General features: G+C 45.9%; 1 protein-coding gene across 1 annotated transcript in view; it reads right to left on the bottom strand.

Moving 5' to 3' along the window:
* The window catches only part of FOXO3 (forkhead box O3), a 503,976-nt gene that overhangs the window by 152,912 nt on the left and 327,566 nt on the right, over positions 1-23,498 (bottom strand). Inside the window, exon 2 of the mRNA XM_069606548.1 lies at positions 20,618-22,042. Within this exon, the coding sequence (XP_069462649.1) occupies positions 20,651-22,042 (1,392 nt within the window). The 3' untranslated portion in view covers positions 20,618-20,650. The remainder of the gene's footprint in view (positions 1-20,617; positions 22,043-23,498) is intronic.

The raw sequence follows: 23,498 nt of genomic DNA on the forward strand, positions 1-23,498 counted from the left end.
GGTTTATTGCTTACATATAAGCCTTAGTCATGGGAGGCTATTACCGGTCAGGTAATTATATGGTGCCCGAGTTATTTTGAGGGCCTTAACGTGGGCCTCTGCGCCATTACCTGACCGGCTAAAAAATAAACTGAGCACCATGAACATAGGGGGAAGGGAACTAAATGTAGTCCCTTATCACTTTCTATTGCTGCAGGGGAGATTGGGCAGGAGAGAAAAGAGCCGGCAGTACAGAGGGAGTTATGGACAAAGGGCGGCCTCTGGTATGTTGGGACGATTTTGGGATGTGTGGCGAGTGGTTTTGGGAGGTGAGGGTGAGGAGATGGGGAAGAGGATCAATCACCCGGGAGGAAAGATGTTGGCCTCCAACTTCTCAAGAAGCATGGAGGTTGGCTAATACCGTGAGGACAAGTCTGCCTTCTGAGCTTCCCGATTGGGAGTTTTCCGAGCCTCACAACACCTCCCGGGTGTGAAAATTAACTTCAATGCTGAACAAAGTGTTCGGAGCAAGGTGAAAAATCACTGAATCCCTCAGGCCCAGTACTTTCTAACTCTTCAACAGCTTTTGCCAGAGCTGGCCTGATCACACCAGGTTACAGAGATCCAGCACAGAAGGATTTATAGAGCAGGTTATGGAGTCGGGCATTTCAAATTTCAGATAAGCAGATACATAAAGACATGACACTATTGGCTTACTACCAATTTAATGTACCAGGATTTGAGATGTCGTGCCGGTCTAGATGCCTACCCTCATGCCCCCCGGAAGCATGTAATGCTGACAGTTTACAAAATAATATCAAGTAGGCAGGCATAAAAAAAATGCCTTCAGTTTTCAACAAGCTAGAAAGCGGTCTGAGTTTAGGTGACAAAGTGAAACCTTCATCCTTACATTATTTTGAAACGAAGTGGATTAAAGAGCTTTCAAATGGTCCGACCGAAGAATGTCACAATGCACACTTGGACATCTAAAAATGGTCTGTAAAATAAAAACTAGAACCACACCAACGTCTGTACCTCGAAATCTTTACGTACGCAAAACCATCAGTCGCGAACGTGGCACTGTTTATTCAAATTATAAGAAAGACAGCAATTCTCCGTGCTGCTAGTTCACAGAAGAGCCCCAGAAAATTGCTGGGCAGCTTAAAAGGCCGGAGCTGTTATGTGCTTTTTAATGCAATGTTTGCACCTTATTTCTATTGGCAAAACTAGTTTATTTCCCAGTGCTGCAAGAAGATTGCATCAACTCTTATATCTGCATTATAAAGTATAAATTTGATGTAAGGCTCCCACGGTAGTTCACCCCAAAAAAAACTTCACGAGTAAGGTTTTGAATTCATCTTCATCACGGACAGTGCTCTGAGCAACCTTCCACACCACTTTTTTTTTTATCCCATCTACACCACTGAAGGGCTCCACTGATATGCAAATCAATGTGGTACTGCCAACCATGGAAGCAGACCAGCCCCAACTGCGTTGCCACTCCCCTCTGCCTGGAGACGAGCAGCTTCAGATATGTTTCGGCCTTGTTGGACCTTATCAGTGAGGTGCAGCTTGGGTTGCTATGGCGCAGCGGGCAAGGGACCCATGGCATGCCTTTCCGTGCAGAAGGGACGTAACCTAGCATTTCAGACTAGACTGCTCTCATTGGTGGCAGTCAGACTGCTTACATATGGCTGTTCCCCTTCTGTAATGTTGTAGATGGGCTACAAACAAGGGTGTTGACAGTCGGCCAGAGCACTGCCAGTGGTTAAAATTCATTCTAAAGCTTCCACTCAGCACATTTTTTGGTTATAAGGATCCCATTGTAGGTCACCTGCAATACAACGTGCAGGGTTTAAAATCGCTAGGAGTTACTTCACTCCCAGTTATCGCATAAAAGTGCCTTGTTAGTGTCATACCAAGATTTACCAGGAACTATGTTCAACTCCACGGGCAAAATGGTGCCGTGCACATGTACCCATATATAGTCAACCCTGTGTCTCTAGGAATGCATAAAGGAGCATAATTTAAGACTTCTAGAAGTTAATTAAGCAAATTGGGCCAGACAAGGGAATACAATGTATAGCTTACACTGCATGTGGAAGTTAGACTGTGGCACACTATGGAGTACCACCACTTTAGCCAGAGAAAGCTCCCGATTACTGGGTGATTCCCGATACCCAAGAGCTGCTAGTAGCGCCTAGCCATGAAAAAACTTTTGATTCCACGAATAGGCTTTCTTTCGATTTGTTATCCAGCTCTTCATTGCGCCATGCGACATGATCATTTCAGACTCAACAGACCGGATGTTTCTTTATGCTTTACAAGAGAACCGATCCCCACCCTAGACCAAAGGACGCTTACAGGAGGAGCCAGTGCTAGCAAATAGCATTCTACATATCGTCCTCTGCTAAAAGAGACAAATCTTCCTCCAGCGATGCTGGCAACGAGTACAGATCAGCAAGCGTGTGCCTGAGCTCTTCCCCAAGACCCAAGACTCTCGCCACTGTCCTCTTTGCAATTTAAGATCTACATCCAACTTCTGAACTGCATTTTCAAAGGTCTCAATCTCCACTCTTCCCCCAGATTACACACACATTCACCTTAAAATGTCTAAACACCAAAAAGACCACAACACAATTTGTATTACTCAGTATTTTTGGATATTGTTGTTTTACACAAGTTTTGTTTTCATGCAACGCAAACAATCCATTTCTTTGGTAGGGAGACATGACAAGAAAGGATTAAAATCTGTGAGAGCTAAAAAAAATAAACATCTGTTCAAATAAATCATAAAACTGAAATAAAGGCAACACAATAACTGATTTGCCGAATTTATAAAACCAGAAAAAGATTTTGCAGTATTAACAACCAGGACTTAGAATTCAAACTCTTTCTCCATATCACTGCATTTTCTTTTACTTCACAAATATTCATGTTCTAAACGCCCCTTCACTCTTTGCTCCACCCAGCCAAGAAACCAAAGGGTCCCACTTAACTACCAATTTACTCCACGTGGCCATTCGAAAGGAGTAGGCTGCTAGTTTTTAAGAAAGAGGCACATGTCTTACATTTGGCTGGAAACCCTTTGCAGTGAAGTGTATTCGCAGCATTTAGGTTTAATTGAGGAGAACGAACCTAAGCACTGTAAAAGGATAGATGCAGCTCCACTGGAGAGAATAGTGCACCAAGAGATACACCAGGCAGCCATTTGGGCTTCAGCGGTCTTAATGTATACAACGACGTATATAATGCAAACACTTTCTTACAAAGAAACTTTACTACAATGCTGTGAGTGTCAGAGCCTACTGCATGATCCGGAAATACACCTCGAGCCATAGTTCTGATGTCTGTGAAACGTTGCTTTCAGTATGCGACCCCGTTTGCGTCACTGCCCTATAGTGAGCTACTAGGATTCTGTTTGTCGCTCACGGCCAGAAAAGAAGCCTCTATTTGCAACACTGCTTTTGGTTTTCTTGGACAGATGTTGAAACATTCGTTTAAGGAGAGTATAAAGTAACAGCCTACAAATGCTGGCAAAAAGTGGGTGTAATTATAAGTACGGTTAACAGATCCAAGATTAAATAGCCGGCAAAACCGGCCAGTCTAGCAATAAGCAAGTAGAGCGGGAAGAACAACATGCTTCTTGGTCATACTCAAACTTTTATAAATCAGGGTAGATTTCATCATGCTTTCATAATTTTCTTTTCCAGATGTCCAAGAAATGGCCTTGGAAGTGTGCAATTTTCACTGGCTAGACCTTCGTTTTGGAAGATCTGCTGCTGTGTACCATACCGGGTTGAGCAATTCCCAACGAAGCTGCCACAAAGAGCAATTGCTGCTAGTGTCTTTGATGGCACCCTTTTTTTCAAATGCTAAACTTCACATACAGAATCTATGTGTTCACTGCGCAGCCCGTAACTGCGCCGACCAAAATGTCGAGGCCAATTATGGCGCGGCGCAGGGATCAGATAGATCACTTTGCCCACATCCCCCAGCCCTGCATTCCCCTACCCACTTACCTTTACGGCGGCACACTTCTGTGTGCAACGGCACCACCCCGCTAGCCCTGAATGTATTAATTACCTTCTAGTCCCCTGCACCGCTCCGGCTCCCGTTACTGGGCCAAGGAGAGCGAGGGCCACCCCCACAACCCTCGCTCTGCTTGGGCGCAGTAATGCGAGTCAGCAAAAGGAAATGTGCCAAAGTCGCTGTAACTGCTTAGTCGCAATTATGTGGTCGATATTTTGGTACATTTCCCACATACATATTTCGTTTTTTTACTTCGTTCCTGCACATATCACTTTACACGCTCATATGTATGTGCTATAAAATGGTCTTGCAGTACTTTTGGCAGCCTCGTGGCACACAGCTTATAAACAAAGGGGACGAGGGAGGGTCAGTGGCAGTAGAGGAAGAGACCAATGCTAAATGAGTGGTGTTGAAGAGCAGAGGTAAGCTGTAACAAAACTGTGCGTAATATTCTGCATGGTTTGTGGTGGTGGCACTTGACCATTTTGTCTGGAGAGAAAACCCCCAAGATGAGGAGGGAGTGCGTAATAGAGCTAAAGGTGTTTGGCCATGGAAAGAGCCCCAGGTGGTAGTGGTGTCCTTGCAGGCATTACATTACAGTGTGCTGGGGATCCGTATGCCTAGTGCAGAAGGGGCAGTAGTCCAAGTTGAGGTTTGTTTGGGTGTGGGGTAATTTCGGTAGGCTTTTTGGGAGTCCGCTTTGGAACTCAGACTAGACCAAATAGGTGGGGGTAACATCATACCACAGGGCTGAAGGAAGAGGTTCTCTATGTGATTAGTAGCCATGGTCATTTCTTCCTGACCTTGGTTCCATTTCAGAAGAATTAAATCGGGGAGCATTGTTATTTGGAATCTCGAGAAATCTAGACTATGCAGTGGATGGCTTCCCATTCATTTATACGTTTTAAATCCCACAAAATATGATGAAAAAAAGGACACCAATTGCTAGATAGGAGAACATGGGAAGGGGAAATAGAGGAGGAGGAGGAGAAAAGGAGGAAGATGAGTAGGGCACGGAGCACTGCAATACAATTAGACTGGCGGCCAATTGCCCTGAAGATCCAGGAATAGAAAGGTAGTTGGATTGCCAGTCAACTGATCCGATGAGTAATGGAGAAAGGTCTATGGTTTAACAGTCTCAGGTTGGACCAGCAGTTGAATATGACCAGGGAGGGTGCAACTGTCATAATGCCTTTATGGAGTACCCCCTCCCATGTAAATGTTCCATTAGGGTTGTTAGGGAGAATTCTCTTATAAGGCTAATTTCCCAAACCTAGTGAGTCCCCCAGCAGCTTTGCTGGATTTTTGGGGTTTGATCTTTTTCTCCTGCTAAGAGTGAGACTCTTTTCCTCCCACTCTTAGGCATGATTTGAGGTATATCTTTGACTCTGTGTGCTTATGGGCTATGGGGTTTTCTTTTTACCCCCTAGGGTATCATCTATTTTTTATGTGCGTGTTACACAGCACCCTCAGTGCAGTAACACAGGGGTGTCATAGTGACCCCCAAACATAGACTCCATACCCTGGGACAGACTACTGTCTCCTAGGTGATGTAAAGTCACCATTGACTTTACTAGTCCTAAATTGTGAACAGAACCAGTACAAACCACCATATTGTGGAAGTACTGGAAGGGGTTAATTATATTGCCCCTGGGTCTGTTTTCAAGGGGGCACTGCCCAGTCCCCCCTTGTCGAGTTTCTGGCTGGTGGCAGGGGTTACCACGCAAAATATTCCACTGGAATATTCTCTATGGGATTTTCCCATTGATTTTAAACGCACCACTTTTTGGTGCAATGTTAAAGATACCGCCGGTTTATTTATTTAATATTAAATTAGCGGTTGAGTCTTTTTGCCAGAACTCTTTTCTAAAATGGCATTTGTGTCAGTCTCTGTAACTCTGACCAAGGTCGAGCCCTTTATTCCACTTTTTTGGTGGGCTTCTCCTCAGAAGCCCTCCAAATGGTGCCACTCTGTCTGGGTTCCACAGGATGGGTGGGGAGGGGAATTGGCACCCTGGACTGCGTTGCCTTAGCAACTCAAGTCGCACTCTGTTCTGATTGGGCCAGTGGTGAGCCGCCCGGCTCACCACTTAGCATGTTTGAGTGACAGCTAGGCTGTTGAATGGGGGTTTTTCTGCATAAAAGCAGGGCCTTTGGGACTGGAACTTGAGAAGTCGCCACAGGGCCTAAGAATCCCAAGAGGGAAGAGCTGAGCCAATTGCAACGACGACACCACATGTGAAGCCCTGCTGCAACTACCTCACCACTTTCCCGACGACAAGAGAAGATCTTCTGCTGGACAAGTCTTCTTCCTCTGAGCTGGTGGGGCCAACCAGTTCACCCCTTTCGCCTTCCAAAGACGTCTCTTGGTCGAATCGCCCGTGCCAAGCACCCCGGCGGCCGGATAGCTAAGCTTCACCACTTTGACCACAAATAAAAGGAACGCACCTTTTATCGACGAACTCCAGGGCTGGTTTCATCCCTGTGCAGTGCAACAACTCCGTTTCCTCCTCGACGAGATCCTCTCTTCCCCTGGTCGAAGCTTCCTCGCTCTTTAAGGTACTGTGTCCTGCCTGGCCTCCCTTTCTTCGGTTTGCCCAAGGTGACTCTTAAATCCTTGGCTTTCCAACTGGGTTGGCCCCAGACCTTCTAACGTTACCTTCTTGAATCACCCCAAATGCTTTTGAACATTCTGCAAAGACTTTTAGTGCATTTTAAACTGTGTGATCCTGGGCACATTTCGCTTTGCTCCATTTAATGTGGGCCTGAACTATGAACTTTGGCTCTACAGTGTATAGTGCCTTTATTCCCTTGCTGCAAACTCCTAAAAGTGTTGGGACCGGTTTTATTTCTATGCTCTGCCTTTTTTTTCTCCCTTTAACCCAACTATTGGAGTGCCATCTAGGTTACGCGCTCACATCTGTTTTAACAAATGGTGGTGTTTTAACTCTGACTTGTCTAATAGTTATCAAGGGAGGTGTGTATACTTTACCTGACTGTTTTAACTTGCTTTTGATTTAGAGTGCTAGTATATTGCCTAAAGTGTGTTTTAAATAAATAATTATATACTTTTTATACAAAGCTCTGGTCAGTGTTTGTTTGCTCTACTGTGTTTTTAGCCCCATTGTGTATACTCTATATTCTGCCCTACTCTTCTTGAGAGAGGTCCGACTGCTCAGCCACAGCTACCAGGTAAATCTGGGTGGTGCAGACTGCTACCAATTGGGTTTACTGCTTACTCCTGCAGTCTTAATCTTTTTGCAGTGTTCCCCAAGGGAACTGCACAGGACACTGCCTAACAAGGGTCGTAAGGCTACTACATGGAGATTGCTGGGGTCTGAAAACTATAGCAATGTGGACTCCATTGCTGAAAGAAGGCCCAAATTGATGGTCGAGTGGACCAAGTTCTAATATTTGTGGGCATAGGTACGAGGATCGCTTACTGCTGGGAGGGGAACGCTTTTGCAAAGAGCAACTTTTTTTGCTCCACTTTGAGGCTACTAGAAAACTAAAAATCATTCAAAGTAATGGGAAAATTTCTCCTGATTTTATCCAGTCACACCGGTACTAGGTCTTGAGAAGGCCAGTGTTTATGGATCGATGTTGCTGGTCGGGTTCTAACAGTGAAGTTATATCAGGGGTAAATTGGATCCTTGTTTCATATATCTTGATTATCCAGGCGGTGTCTTGAGGGCCGCCAGATCTTCGACTTGCACTGTCTCAAGTCAAGGGTTAAACTGATAGCCCTGTTCTGAATAAGCTTCATGCGTTTTAGAGTGCATTTGGTTACATACGACCACAGCATGGACTGCTTCAACTTTGTAACAGGAATCCAGAGAGAATTACAAAGATTATATAGCGTGTAGTTTTCTCCTGCATGGACCTGGCATTCGAAGGACTGTGCAAAAAATGAAGCTCAAGTTTGGTACAGTGGTACTTAGAGATGCAAAGGACCACGTGGATGCTGATCACACAAAGGGGAGCCTCGTGGTGAATTGGGGGACACATGTCAGTGTTTCCGTTTTACGCCCATTAAAAAGTAAAAAGATATCCTACATCCAAGTCTGCATTTGTATAAGACAGGCTTGGATGTCCACGGTTGTACCCCTAGCAGACGTATCAGGATATGTGTCGGTTGTATTCAGCTGGAAGTGTGGCTCAGTACTCCAGTAGTGAGGCAAGGTGTTGCACGCACACCTTGAAAAGCGCCGATCTTTGTAGGACCCCACAAGTTTGACACTGGAATTTGTAGTTGCGGTTACAGATAGCGATTTGGAAGCAACAGACTTTAAGGAGTAAAAAAAGGTACATGCGAGGGCTGCTCTTGTAATCTCCCTGTCATTTCTAAGACTGTATAGGGGGTCATAAGCTTTAGAGAAATCGGGGCATTTCTAATAATTAACAGAATTGTGACTCTGCCTCTCGTGGGTCTGAAACCAGACTGATGGTGATGAAATAAGCAATTTTCTATGCTGTACTTTTGGGGTTGGTCTTTAGCTAGTTTTCCAGGATTTTGACTTCAAATGAAGATGTTGGGATTGGCAAAATATTTCTTTAGAAGGGGGAAGTATTCTTGATTTCTTTAATGTAGGGGGCACAGTCACTGTGGTAAGGAAGCTGTTGCAGAGTGGAGATGCCAGGAGCCAATATTATCGGTCTTTCATAAATGATGTGGAGCAAAGGTAGGTGTCGGTTGCGAAGGCTTTTTGGCAAATGAGGAGTCACCAGGTTCAGGGACCATCTCTAGGACTAACCTTTTAAGAGTTGTCCTATGGATAAGAGGAATCCGAAGGGATACATAAGCAGACATGTCCACAGACTGAATGTGGCGACTGTCCCTTAGGGATCTGGTCCCTTGATCCTCAACCTCAACACCCAAAAGGCGAATTTCGTGAATTTTGCATTTGAAGGGCAAGTGAACAGATCTACATGGCAAGTACCCCAGCATTGGAAGATCCTGGAGATAATGCTGGGATGGAGTTTACACTCGGCTACAATGAGCCTGCCAAATCGATCTGCCGCCATGTTCTCTTGGTTGACGGATGTAATACCCTTAAGAAGATGCCATAATGGAAAACCCTCTCCCAAATCTTTGTTAGAAGACACAATTGAGGGGATTTAGTACCTCCTAAATTGTGGAGGTAGAACATGCACATTGTGAGGTCAGCCTGTATGAGAACAATCTTACCCAAACTTATAAAGAGAAATGCCTTCAGAGCAAGGAGAAGGTCAACATTGTAAATGTTTGCCATGATCCTTTCCTTCTGCTGGAGTCTGGTGACCATCAACTGAGAGGACCCCCCCAGTCACTCCCAATCTGTAGAGGGACAAGTATTTATTATAGAATGAGGCACATGTTTAGGAAGCCCCCTAAAGGGGGGATTATTTAACATGCGTTCTTATCACGTGGACGTAGGAATGAGAACCTTGGCCGACTGATGAGCACAAAGTTGATCACACAATCAAGCCAGATACAGCTGGATCCTTCTTTTGAGAGAGGGGACACCAGGACAAAGAATGCCAAGACCCCATTGAGCCTCAAACCAACAGGCCACGTTCTTGGACCTGGACAAAACACAGAGGGCTGCCTGCTTGATAATCCTCAAGCCCTGGTGCTCGGAGTCAGAGAAAACTAATTGACTGATTGCACTGCTTGGGGTAGATCTCGGATGTCTCCTGATTGGCTGAGAGGACTAGAAAATAGGAAAGAGTTAAGAGATCTTGAAGGGAGCTCGAATGAGCCAGTCATCTAGACATTCATGGTTGTGAATCCCACCTCATGCAAAGATGGGCAAGTACCAGCAACATCAGCTTGCTGAAGACTCTTGGGGCAGGGTTGAGGCTTTCCTGCTATGGAAAGGCAGAGACGTTTCCTGCGAGGAAGCCACAGATTATGTTAAGGTAAGTGGTTTTCTTCTGGGTACCCAAAGGACAATCAATCCCCTTGACAGAGAGCGGACCTAATCTGGTCAGACGTAGTCATCATGAATTCCTCTAAGGGAAAGTGATCTAGCATGGTGCACAGGGCAGCCTCATCCCTTTGGGATAGAGTGACAAGTCTCGAGTATAATCCAAGCCCTCCCTCTGAAGGAGGCACCTCATTCAGTGCTCTTTGGATAAGGTTCTGAACCTCCCTAAAAAGGAAAGAAGAACCCACCTGGAGGGGTGTGGGGGGAGGGGGATGGTGGCTTGTGTTCACAGAAAGGACACCTAGATACCAGGAGATGGAAACAAAGCTTACCAAATGCCTTTTGGCCCCAGCCCCACAGGGGGGAACCGAGGACCTGCACTGAGATGTCATTTAGATTTATGCTCCATTGCAGAGAAGGAAGGCTAGCGGAAAAATCCCTTGGTAGTGGCTCTCAAATTGTCTCTGGAGACGCTGGGGGAGCCATCAGGATGGCTGCTTATTTACTCAAGAAGGCCCTGAAAGCCTTCAGTGGACATGGACTAGCCTTCATCCGTCCTAGCATGGAAACAGTCCGACCCATCAAATGGCACATCCTGTGTGATTTTTGCAGCACTGAGCCAGCTCAGCTGGCGCATATCTGCTCCAAGGCAGATACCCCTGGCTGCTGTGTTGATGTGAGGCTTCCTTCCACTCTGCCCCAATCATTCACGACCTCATGGAAGCACCTGGGCTACAGAGGCGGAACAGAGAATCATCAGTGCTGAGGAGAACATTCAAAATATACAGGTCACAATAGATAAACTAGCGAAGGATTTGGAAATATGCAAAAACAAATTGTGATGACTTAAGAGTTGCGCTCTCGATTATGTTCACATAACCTAAAGTCCTGAAAATGCCTTTGTAGCAATTTGGAACAAGCAGTTCAAGATTTTCTCAAAATGATCATTGGGAACCCAGTACTTTCTCCACATTTCACGGTAGAGAGGGCTCATCGTTCACTAGCTCCAAAACCCTAACATGGAGATTACACGTGACCGGTCATTGTGCGTATATTGTACTACAGGAGCAAAGGGTTGCTTTTAAAATATGAAAGAGAAAAAAGGATCTTCGGTTCGAATTTCTCAATCTCTACCTTTCTCGTGCACTGCTGTTCAACAAGAGCACCTTCCAGGGAGACTCCTCAGAGAGCAACACTCAATATGCCATACTTTTTCCAGCACACCTTGGGTTTCAATCTGAAAACGCAACCTTTTTTCCATGCCTGATGCCGTAGTTTTTTGTAATCGAAGCTAACTGTCTGAAACCAATCACTTCCTTTCTCGTTGCTCCCTCCACAATGGATTAGGTGTTAAACGCTGGTTTGAAAGTCTTTTTTATTGATCCCAATCTCTTGCTTGTTTATTAGCGATGGGGAAACACTTCATATTTGATTGTGGGTTGTTGTTGTTTGCTGCCATGATTGCAGTAAACCCCTATGTGTATGCAGTGGAGTGGCATACGGGTCGGGTTATAGGGTTGAGGTTTTTACACTGCCAATGTTCAGGGTGCAGTGAGGGGGGGAGGGGAGTGGGAATCATTCTGGGGTCGGTCTGGAAACAAAAAAAAAAAGAAAAATAGTACTTGGTGAATCTATATCATTATACAGAGTGATAGCCTGGTTGCACACTCTTGGCAGAGTGCACGGACAGTGTCAGTCTCGTTTGTAATACATGTCTACACCACCAAAAAGTAATGATGGCTTCAGGTGCATAAGCTGGAACCTCAGGGGCTTAACAAACCCTGTTAAGTCTCGCAAGTGCTTGAGCATTCAAGCGGTCATGCAGAACAACCATTAATCATGCAGGAGGCGCATGCTATGGTGGAGGTAGCTGTAGCCTTTGCTAGAAATCGGGGTGACCATCAATTTTACACATCATAATCTTCTCATGAAAGAGGAGTTCTGACACTTATACACAAATCACAACACTTTGGCCACCATGATAGACTGTCTGGTGCATTACGTGATTGAACATGAGGGTCGTCATCAAGCTGAAGTCCTCCTTGTGAACGTGTATGGGCCAAACCTAGATTTACCTGAATTCTATACGGCTATTTTTGATATCTTCATGGGTTTCCCTACTGCTACAATTATCTAGAGAGGTGTGGGGTGATCTAAATGCCATACTGAGCAACTCACTGCACCGTACTGGTAGAGCAGTCACAGTGCTGACCGGGATAGCTAGCATGATTCTGGAATGTCGGAGTGTGTACTTCTAGATGCATGGAGAGCCCTGCACTATAGGGAAAGAGACTATACGTTTTACTCCACCATGCATGATATGCCCTTGCGAATCGCTGTTTGGTTATAGCCTGCTCAGACTGGGTGCTGTGTCGTCATGTGACATTCTTCCAAGGATCTTCTGAGACCATTGCCTCACGAGGCTGGTCCTCAATTTCCCCTCCTCCCGGTGCACACCATGCATAGTCATGAAGATGGAAACCCACGGCATTGTTGGATGTGGCCTTTGTGATTAATGGATGCAATAAAATGAACCTTTTTTCAAACCAGTGCAGGTTTAGTATCACCAGTCGCCGTACTTTGGCAGACATTTAAAATATATATGCTTGGATCTGCCTTCTCCACAAAATTCAGTCTCTTAAAAGAAATTAGAAGGGATCTCCAAAATGCTGTATGAACTGAAATCACTGGAGTTGCGTTATGCGTTTGAATCCACTGCTACACTCAGGACGCCCAAAAGGAATTTAATTGATTTTGAGAAGCCTGCAATGGCCACATGCTTTGGCGAGGCAGACAGACAGATCTGGGAAAACCAGCATGCATTTACACCAACATCCCTTACATTAGTCTGACGACTGCTGTGTGATGCACACGAATGACAATATTAATGATGTTTATCTGTTCTACTCAAACTTGTAGGCACTGGGCAACACCGCATGCACCGCTGAAGTAGCGAACTCATTGGACCCAACCCCAATCTCGATACTTTCAGCAGAGGCGTGGCACCAAGTTGACACTGCAATCACACTCGTCGAGATTAAAGTAGCAACTCAGGCATTGCCCAATGGGAAAGTGGGAGGTTCTGACAGGCAGGTATCTGAATACTATAAAGAATATCCAGAATTGGTGGCCCCTATCTTTTGGAAAAATGGGAAGAGTCACAAAGGGTATTGTGCCAGAATCACTAAGGGAAGCTCTAATTCATCTACTTCTTAAATTAGGAAAATCTGTAGATAACTGAATCCTATCGGCCACTCCCTCTTATAAAAGTGGCACTTCATTATTTTCCAAGCGCTGGCAAGTAAGCTCTTGGGACTCATGCTACATTTGGTACACCCAGACCAGGTTCATCTCGGGCCGTTCCACTGCCTTGAACATATGCAGAATTTTCAATATTATGTCTCGTACCCAAACACGAGGGCTGGGTTGGAGGCCCTGGACATACAAAAGGCTTTTATCAATGTCTCATGGAAACTTATTTACTTTTCTAGAAAAATGTGGGTTTGTTCATAGTTTTATTTCATGTATCAAACTTGCATCCATTGGCTAGGGTTCGGACGAATGGAACAATGTCGCCAATATTTCAGTAAGCGAGAGGCACGAGACGGGGTTGTCCCCACTTTCCTGTGCTCTTTACTCAGTTGTGGGACCATTAGCTGATTTGATAAGAGAGAAACCGATTGAGTGGTAATCCGAAACTATACTATTACATGTGGATGATGTGCTTCTGTTTTTAAGAGACCCAGATAAGAATACAGAACCTATCATTTAAGACATGTCCAATTTTGGTAGCTATATGGTCCCTGGGTAAACCGAGCCCATTTGGAATTACTGCGTGAGTGATTTCAGGTGGGCTAGGGCTTGGTTTAAATATTTAACTATGACCATATCTAGCTACCTCTCCCAATTTACTTTACAAACATAATTGTGGTTGGTATGTTCCCCATCTGAAGTCAAAGTTTTGCAGGTGGGGCAGACGGCCTATGTGACTTTTCGGGAAGATTTAATTAAAAGAAACAGGTTACGTATCTGTAACTCCTATTCTCCAGCATAGGTCTTACATGGATTCATATGCTCATGAATATTCCCCGTTATCAGGCTGGGAATCCTCAGTAACATTAAAGCAGTTCTGCTTTAAAGCAAAAACTGCTGGTCCCTTCTATAGCCTATTGCTGTCACTTTGGGTCATACTGCGCCAGCCAATGACACTTGTCCTCCTAAGATGCATCGCTCGTGGCCATCTTCAGATTAGGCTGTGCAAGTAAGTGGCAGTAGGAACCAAGAAGAGCCGAGAGGGGAAGGAGGGCAGGTTCACATGTGAATTCATGTAAGACCCATGCTGGAGAGCAGTAACTTGTTCCTTTTCCAGCATGGATTCACATGCTCATGCATAGGATTACACAGCAGCATTTACACAACCATGGGAGGTGGCAAGGCTAACAGAAGCAATACACTTATCCCTGGAACAGACTCACCTCAAACTAACAGGTTGCACAGCAGTGCTTGGCCGACTTGAGACTCTTCCCTGGTATCCCTGTCGACACAGAATCTTGTGAAGGTGTCAGTAGACCTCTACATAGCAGCCCAGCAGATATCGAGAAGGGAACCACCAGAGGGAAATGCTGTAGTCGCTGTGATGACTCTGGTGGAATGGGCTTTGGGCCGGCCTGTCTGTTGGTCAGACGATAGCAATGAACGATACAGCCAGGGAGCGACCTGGAGATAGAAGCCTCAGACGGGGCCTTCCCCATGTCCCACAGGTCCAAAATTGACGAAAAATCTGAGAAGTTTTCCTAAAGTCCTATCTGCATGCAACAAAAGAACTTCAAGGCACGCACAACGTCCAGCGAATGCAAAGCTGTTTGCAAAGAAAACTGGTAGAACCAAAGGCTCATTTAGATGAAAGTCCAACAGGACCTTGGACATGAAGGGTGAGATTGCAGAACCACTTTAGCTGAATGGAATAACAAATAGAGGCTTACAGGAGAGAGCCTGTATCTCTCCCACTCGCCTAGCTGAGGCGATTGCCACCAGGTCTTCCATGACAAAAGCTATAAGGAGGCCCGATGCGTAGGTTCAAATGGAGATCCCATCAGTTGACAGTATCACATTCAGTTCTCATGCAGGGGCAGGAGCCTTTACCGGAGGGAATGTTCTGAAGAAGTTCTCGATGAGCCTGTGCGACCACAGGGAGAGCTTGCCCAGAGCCCAAGTGTACCAGGAAATGTAAGCCAGGTGGACCTTGATAGGTTCATGGGCAAGGCCATCCTTGGCTAGCGGGAGCAGGTACGGGAGAAGCTGCGGCACCATCACACACAGCTGAGAAATCTTCTGCAGCCGGCACCACACTGCAAAACGCTTCCACTTGTGCTTGTAGTAAGCAAGTGTAGATGGGGCCATGACCTGGGCTAGAATCTTCTTGCATTCCAAAGGCAGCGAGTAGAGTCCAAATTCTAGGGCTGCAGGAGATAGGCCATGAGGCTCAGACGCTGGGTCGTGGTGCAGGATTGACCCTCCCATGGAGAGCAGGTCTGGAGCGGAGGCAGTTTGATGGCTGGATTCACTGACAGATGGGGAAAATCTGAGTGCCAGTTCTGCCTGGGCTAAGCTGGTACAATGAGGAACCGGCAGTAGCAACGTCTCAGTGTTTTGATCACTCGCAGCAACAGAGGAACTGGTCGGAAAGCGTACAGGAAGAGGCCCTCCCAAGGGAACGAGAAGGCGGCGCCCAGACTGCCTGGGTGAGGATGCCTGCGCCACAGGTTCTGCGTCTCCAGAGAGAGAGCGGGGAGCGAGTACCACACAGTTTCCGGATGCAAAATATGGCGTATGGTCTGTGAAGACCCACACCACCTTCACCTGGAGCGGAGGCATAAAAAAGGCTTGAAAGCCCAGAAAACTGCCCACAGTTCCAGGACTTTGAGGTGCAACTCCTTCTCTTCTAGGAATCGGAGGCCTCTGGTGTGAGAATGCCCTGTGTGGGCTTCCCAACCCTCCAGCGACGCGTCGGTCATGACTGTCACCTGATATGCAGGGTCTGAAAAAGGCACCCTACGAGAGATGCGGGCGAACTGACCACCATCGCAGAGCCTGACGGAATACCAGATTGAGGGCGATCTTGTCGTTCCATGCGCAGGTGACTTGCTGCCATATGGCATCCAGAAACTCTTGCAAGGGTCTCATCTGCAGTCTGCAAAAGGGAACTAGATGGGTGCTGGAGGACATCATTCTTAGCGGGGACCTGGACCGGACTGTTGCAATGGAAACTGTCGTTAGCTGTTGGAACTTGCCCAGGATGGCCTACACCCTCTCATCCGAAGGAGTCCTCAGACACAAGAGTGTATTGAGGCAGGCACCCAGGAATAGCACGTTCTGAGATGGCGCTACGCAGGACTTCCAATAGTTTATCAAGAAGTCAGGGTCTGGATGGTCTATGTGTTGTGCCGGATTGCAAGCGTGTGAGAGCGGGATCAGATAAGCTAATCGTCCAAACTGGGAAAGACGAAGATGTGCCGTCACCAGGGTCAAGCATTTGTTGAACCCCCTCGGGGCTGACTTTAGGCCAAATGACAGAGCCTTAAGCTCATAATGACACCAATGAACAATAACAAATGAAGGAATTGTTTGTGTTTGCGATGAATGGGTATGTGGAAGTAAGCATCCTTCAAGTCTAGGGTTGTCAGGAAATCTCCTTCCTCCAGGTGGTCGAGCACATGCTGCAACGTGACCATTGTGAACTTTTGGGATTTGAGGAACCTGTTGAAGCGTTGCAAGTCTAGACTGGGTATCCACCCTCCCAACCTCTTCAGCACCAGAAAGTAGCTGAAGTACTTCCTGTAGGGGCTGAGGGACTGGTTCTATTGCCCCTTTGCTTAGCATGGCTTGAACCTCCTTTAGCAGCTGTGCCAACTTGCTGTTCGTGTTGTGGGATGGGAGGGCATTCCGTGAGTCGAAGATCCGCCGATGGATAAAGGATCTCCTCCAGCAACAGGTCCCTGCTGCCGGTAGTCACAATGTGAATGAAGAAGAAAAATCAAGACGAATTCTCGCAAACGTAGCAAAAAGGATGATCGGATTCGGAGGAGTGAAACACGAGGACTCCCAACACGAGAAAGCACATTAAAAAAGGAAGATGGCCAACATGGGTGGAGTTTAGGAGGACGAGTGTTATTAGCTGGGGCAGTCTGAACAAAAGTGACAGCAATAGGCTATAGAAGCGACAAGCAGTTTTAGCTTTAAAGCAAAACTGCTTTAATATTACCAAAGATTCACAGTCGGACAGGGAAATTCATGAGCATGTGAATCCATACAAGACCCCCATGCTGGAGAATGATCATACTTCCGAAACTTTTAAATAACATGTTTCAAAACATTCCCATCTGGCTATACAAGACATTTTTCAAAAAGATTGTTTAAAGAATTGATATGGAAGCCCGGAGCGGTTACAATTAAGTGGGCTGATCCATCACTACCGTATGGTTTAAGTGGCTTGGTGGCTAGTGATTTTGAACTAAATCTGGTGGCTCCAGCTCAATTTGCTACATCCAGTCCCACTACATGTTAAATTAGATAAGCGTGCAGTTGGAAGTGCAAATATTAGAGCTATTCTACTAAGTGGACATTACAAATCGGACTGTATTCTTGTTCATGTTACAATTATTCTAACATTAATAAGTCCTATAATGGGTAAATCTATTCAGGTGGCATGGCAGGCTGCCCACATAGAAAGATTGGGCGATAGGCTTCCGGACTGACAATTTTCCTACTTGCCCGCTATTAAGTCTAAGGTAGAAGATGGGTTGTTGCAAGCCCTTGGGTACTGTCGGATGAGAGCAGCATTCAAGGCCCATTGGCCCGCATTCTCTGCCGAAAGCCCTTCATATGCATGAAGGTGCGTCTGAAGCGCGTGATGTACAACTGTATTTATTTGCTCGCATTATACTTTAATGGGCTTCACCCCAAAATAAAGTTTGACTGACTACATGAATATCATACACGGTCTTCTCAAATTGTAAAAGGAGAGTGATATCAACCTACCTTGTATGGACCAGCACAGTAGAAGACACCTCAAGTGACGTCTAAGGACAGAGCCAAATGTTGCTGTGACCTACAGGTGGATCTCACGGATGTGCAATGGCAACATATGCACAGACTAAGGAAATATTACATTCCAAACTCTGTCTAAAACAATTCAAGATTCTAAAGAAGCTGTACTACACTCCACTCCAAGGATCAAGTCGTGGACGTTCCATTGTGAGGGCGGATGCCTCAGGTCTACTGCTCTACATGGGGATTTAACGAGCATGTTATGGTCGTGCTCGCAGTTGGTGGACTTCCGGTCTGGTGTTTGCAAAATTCTGTATAAAAATCGCAGATTCGCAATCCCTGCACCTTCCTCCTGGATGATATTGGTTCCATGACATCGTGAAGTGCAGAATTATTAAGCTTGGTTTAATTCTAGCAAAAGGATGTACATTACAGAAATAGACAAGTGTTACACACCTGTGGCAGAACAATTTGACATGGACCAAAGATAAGGAAGAATGAAATGCGGCACTCAAACGCGTCCTAAAGCCATCAGGCTGTACTTCTATTACTTACAAACCAAGGAAGCAAATGAACAAAATAATCAAAATGTAAAGTACAATGAGTTTTAGATTTGCACTGCACCCATGCCTCATGTCTGGATACTGGATTTACCGTTCCTGGTAGTTTTCTCATGAATGTATATTTTTTACTGAACCACCAAGTGCTTAAATAAATAAATTACAAACATGAAACAGAAATGTGCAAATGACGTTAGATAGATGTTCTTAGCTGTATACACAAAGAACGCATCGTTGCGAATAAGCTCTAATTAGCATATGAACAGGTGTGCATGGGGTAGGGAACATTTGTATTACCCTGCACACTGTTCGGCCATGCGGTTTAGCTGTTATGCAAGCAGACTCCCTCGAGATCATATGATTACTTCAGGATTCGGACTCGGAGGATGGTCCATAGAGTGGCAGAAGATGGCTAGTGAGCCCCAGGCACAGCACCAAGCTCATCAGGAAATGGGACGTTAGGACTTTCATGGACACCCGACAAGGATATTTGGAGCTTGGGAAAGTTAAGACAATGCAAGGCTACCAAGTCTTTGCTCAGCGTCTCAGAAGTAACGCAATTGCACCGTGGGCGACCCTTGTAAAACAGAAAAGTGGTTCTACACCTTAATAGGGCATTGGGTTGTCTAGAAGTCCTCACATGCGCTAGATCCAGTTAAGGAGAGAATCTACCTACATTGTTTGTGAATCAAAGTGCAAACGTTTAACAGGAGCAGTCAAATGAGCAGCAAACAGTCCATTAGAGGTCACCCACCAAGAACGAAAACCTTTTTTTTTCATTAAAAGCACCCCAAACTATTCAGTCAGTCTTCAATAGTACATTTGCCCAACATCTTCCCTTCTAGGGGAAGGGACAACTTGGACTTTACAGTAAAGTTTGCAGGATCAGTGGCATAAGCAGAGAGCATGAGAACTGTGTGCGTGCACCAACCAACTACCTTTGGTCCCTCTACATGTCAATTGCTGGTCATGTCCATTGGAGGATCTGCTTTTACATGTTGAAAAGGGAGGGAGCCGAATTTAGGATGAAGAACACTGTGTGGTCTTCATCTACGTTAATACTGAAGGATGAGACACAGTTGGTGCAAAAGCATGTTTTTATTATTAAAAATCTTAATGAAAACCTGCTCCCACAGAGGACATTTCATTGGATGTTCATAACGTTCTGGGAGATGCTGCATCGCACACACACACACACACACGTGTGCAGGGGGAATTGTTAGAGCGAATACAATAACCTATCCCAGAAAATAGTATCAAACTCAACTGCGTGGATGACATTGACAAAACTGAAGAGCTTCTTGTACCAGGATTTCCAGCTCTCAGAAACCACGTTAAAGATTTCTAAGAGATTGATGGGAAACGAAAAACCAGGCTACAGAAAATAGAACGTGGAGTCTCTCTTCTGTACCGTTTGTTTCTTGGCCATTATGCTTCTTTCGCAGTCTCTGACCAGTGTTCTCCACTGCCAACTAGGCCTTGCCTTTCCCTGGACGTCTTACATGAGGAAGCTGAACGTTTCTTAACGGGGTTACACCGCATGGGCCTTCCCCTCCTGAAATGCTTGTTCCGGAGGCAGTGAATTAGACCCCTATGGACTCTGTTGCGTTTGTGTATGCAAACGCATGGCATGGACATGGGAGGACACCTGGCACCATTTTCATGTACAAGTGTTTACAGCTCACGCTATTTGGATGGGTACCTCTCCAAAGAACGTGGCAGTAGTTAACAAAAATGATTGGTACGCACGTTTGCCACGTCTGGTGTTTGTTTTTTCACTGATTCTGAGATTTGAACAAGAGAAATCCAATCCCAATTCAACCCGGGTGCCAGGATGACCCGACGCTAGCTATGCAAAGTGCCATCATGATAGAAAAAGCCGGTCACAAAATGCAAGCATTTCAGTGCAACAAAAATCTACAACATAACAGCTGTCCAGGATTGAGCAGCAATGAAACTGCACACAATAGCATTTGTTTTGAAGACAGTATCAGTGCGAAATTAGAAATATTTGCGCATCTGGCACCCCAATACATTTTAAAGCTCCAATAACATTTTAAAAAATTTACAAAAAACAAATTGACCACTCACCTGCTTGCCCACAAGACCCTTTCCAGTGATTTTTCAGCCTGGCACCCAACTCTGTGACGATGTTTGTTTAGCACCTGTGAAGCTCCCCACATTCAGCGAGACCACATTCTGGGCTGAGATGAGGGAATCGAAATTAAAATCCAAGCCATCGGCATCCAGCAGTTCATTGCGGATAATGGATTCCATGTCACACTCCAGGCTCCCGCTGAAAATGTCCAAGTCCAAGTCTGTGGGAAACCTCTCGTGGCCTAGGATCGGAAGGTTGACGCTAGTCGCGTACAAGGAGCCAGACAGCGAGTCAGACAGCGTTTGCATAGACGGGTTGACGGGCGACTGTTGCTGGTGCTTGGGAGAATCCAAGCTGCTGGAGTCATGCAAGCCAATGCTGCCCATGGAATTGGACAGGACGCGACTGCTGCCAAGCGAGCAATTCTGTGAGGGGTGCTGATGGAGCAAGTTCTGAATGATTAAGTGTTCTTGGCTGGACTGCGCGGCAAATGACATCATTGGGTCGTTCCTTAGCATGATATTCCTGCGTGCATTTTGGGCAGATATCGCTGCGCTGGCCTGGGACATGAGTGGGTCGGACTGTGTCATCAGGACGTCGCTGTGGCTCAACGAGTCCGTTGCTAGCATGTCCTGAAGGTTCGGGTTGCCATAAAGATTCATGGAAGAAAAGGTAGCTTGCTTGTTCTCTTGAATGGTTTGCATGGGAGACTGGCGCAAGGACGTCAGGGCAGAAGCTCCAAACATGGTGGCATTAAAGCTAGCCGCTGTGGAACTGAGGCCGGCAGCTTTGGAACCATAAGTAAAGCTAGAACTTCGCTGCATGAGGCCACTTGGAGGCGACTGCTGGGAAGAGGTCAGGGCTATATTGTCCAGAAGGTCATCCATGAGGTTCTCAGTCAGTCCATCATTCAGGTTCATTGTCCCTGCCATATCCGTCAACCGAGGCAACTCAACAGTGCTTGGTTTGGACGGCGACAGGCTTCCTGGACTGCTGTATAACATAGGGGACAGTGGCGAGTCGTCATCTTGCACGTCATCTAGCTCGGCGGTAGCCATTATAGGGGACAGGCGTCCACTAATTGTGCTGGCATTAGAGTTTGTGCGCGAGCGGAAATCTGTCCATGCTTCCAAGTCATCGCTACTGCGGGAGGTTGGACTCCCGGGCCACTTTGAGAGCTGAGAAGGGCTGTCCTCCGCAGCCTCCTGTGCCACCTGACTCGCCGCCTTTTTCTTTGCAGCTCGCCCTCTGCTTTTTGTGTACTTGTTGCTATTGTCCATTGAAACAGCACGTCTCCGTGGTGCTTTCCCGCCCTTCCCGCCTTCTGGGTTGATCATCCACCATGAGCTTTTGCCCGTGCTGTCATTCTGCACCCTGATGAACCGGCTGTGAAGCGACAAGTTGTGCCGGATTGAATTCTGTGGGAAGCAAATGAATAATCTTAGAACTCGCCATCCACACAAGAGAACCAAAAACACGTTCAAACAATTGCATATTAGAAGATGACGATCAAAAGCACGTTGATTCACAAGACTTTGTATAATGCTCGATCAAAGTGAATGGAAAGAAACAAATTCCAAATGTCATTTGAAGCACCAAATTAATTAAAACAATGTACCAATTGTAAATATTCATACTTTTTACGCCATCATATTAACCATATAAAAGAGATCAAAGCCAGAAATCAAGTGGCCAGGGGTTTAATGTATAACTCAGGTTGTGCCCCATGATATTTAGGTTCCGCATCGTACATTTTAGAAGGCCTCTTTCTCTGCTGATATATGTTGTCTCGCCACTAGCCCTGATGCTTTGGCATCTTGGAGAGGCTAATCTTTTTGGTGCCAAATCCCAGGTGGCTCTAAGCCGCTGCGGTTCGGACAAGCGATTTGATGGTCGAGAGGGTGGGAGGCTCAGGCCTCACCAGTGCAACAATTTGTTGTTGACTGAGCAAGGAGAGTGGTGTGGAAAATGGCGATATTCTATTTGATCAATTACCAAACATAACATAAGCACCCCCTACTACCACAATCACACACCCACCCTCGGAATCCTTTTGTACCTTTCCAGTTGTTCGTTTGTTTCCATCCTACACTCTCTTCCCTTATCCTCTGAAATGTGTCCCACCCCCATTTTCCTTTGGCCCACATACAGCAGCCTGGATTACCCTGGGGCAGCGTGACACGCCACTCTCAGGATAAGCCTTGGCACAGTACCACCACTACCCTGATGACGCTTAACATAACTCCCTGCACACACTGTAACCAGCTGAGCTGTAAAGATTCAAGGAAGAGGGTATCTAGAAAAGAAATTAAGTTTTAAAGGGACTGTACAAAAAAAAAGGTAGTAGTGGTGGAAGACCATGCCAAGCCCCCCCTGAAATCTGACCAGTTTTCTTTATAGATGAAGTCACTGTGCTCAGTGGCCTCTTGTGCAAGAAGTTCAAAAACCTTGTGAGTACCACAGGATTTTCTAAGATCTGTAGAACACTTCCGACTGCTCGTCTCTTGCTCCCCGTCAAGGCAGGGGCGCAGGCGCAACATCAGGCAGTAACCCTATAGGAAGAAAGGAACCTCTAAAATAACTGAGTTATAACTGGGTTGAGTGCCCACTCAAGATCTGTACGTCACAGCTCTGAATCCAGTCGAGACTGACTCAGCCTTTCAGTCCTCCAGTTGACAAAAGGAGCCCCAATGTGTTTGGTAATAACAGCAAAAAATGCCCAGAGTCAATTCATTTGGATGTGTGCTCTATAAATATACTCATTATAAAAATTATGGAAGATACCCAAAGATGAGTGCTCCTGGCGCAGACGACCTCCTCAATGTTCAACTTTTTCAGAGCCTTTGGAGCAACCGTTTCCACGCCATCTGCACT

The sequence above is a fragment of the Ambystoma mexicanum genome, chromosome 4p (genome assembly GCF_040938575.1).
Source record: "Ambystoma mexicanum isolate Mex_15411 chromosome 4p, UKY_AmexF1_1, whole genome shotgun sequence".
Lineage (NCBI taxonomy): Eukaryota > Metazoa > Chordata > Amphibia > Caudata > Ambystomatidae > Ambystoma > Ambystoma mexicanum.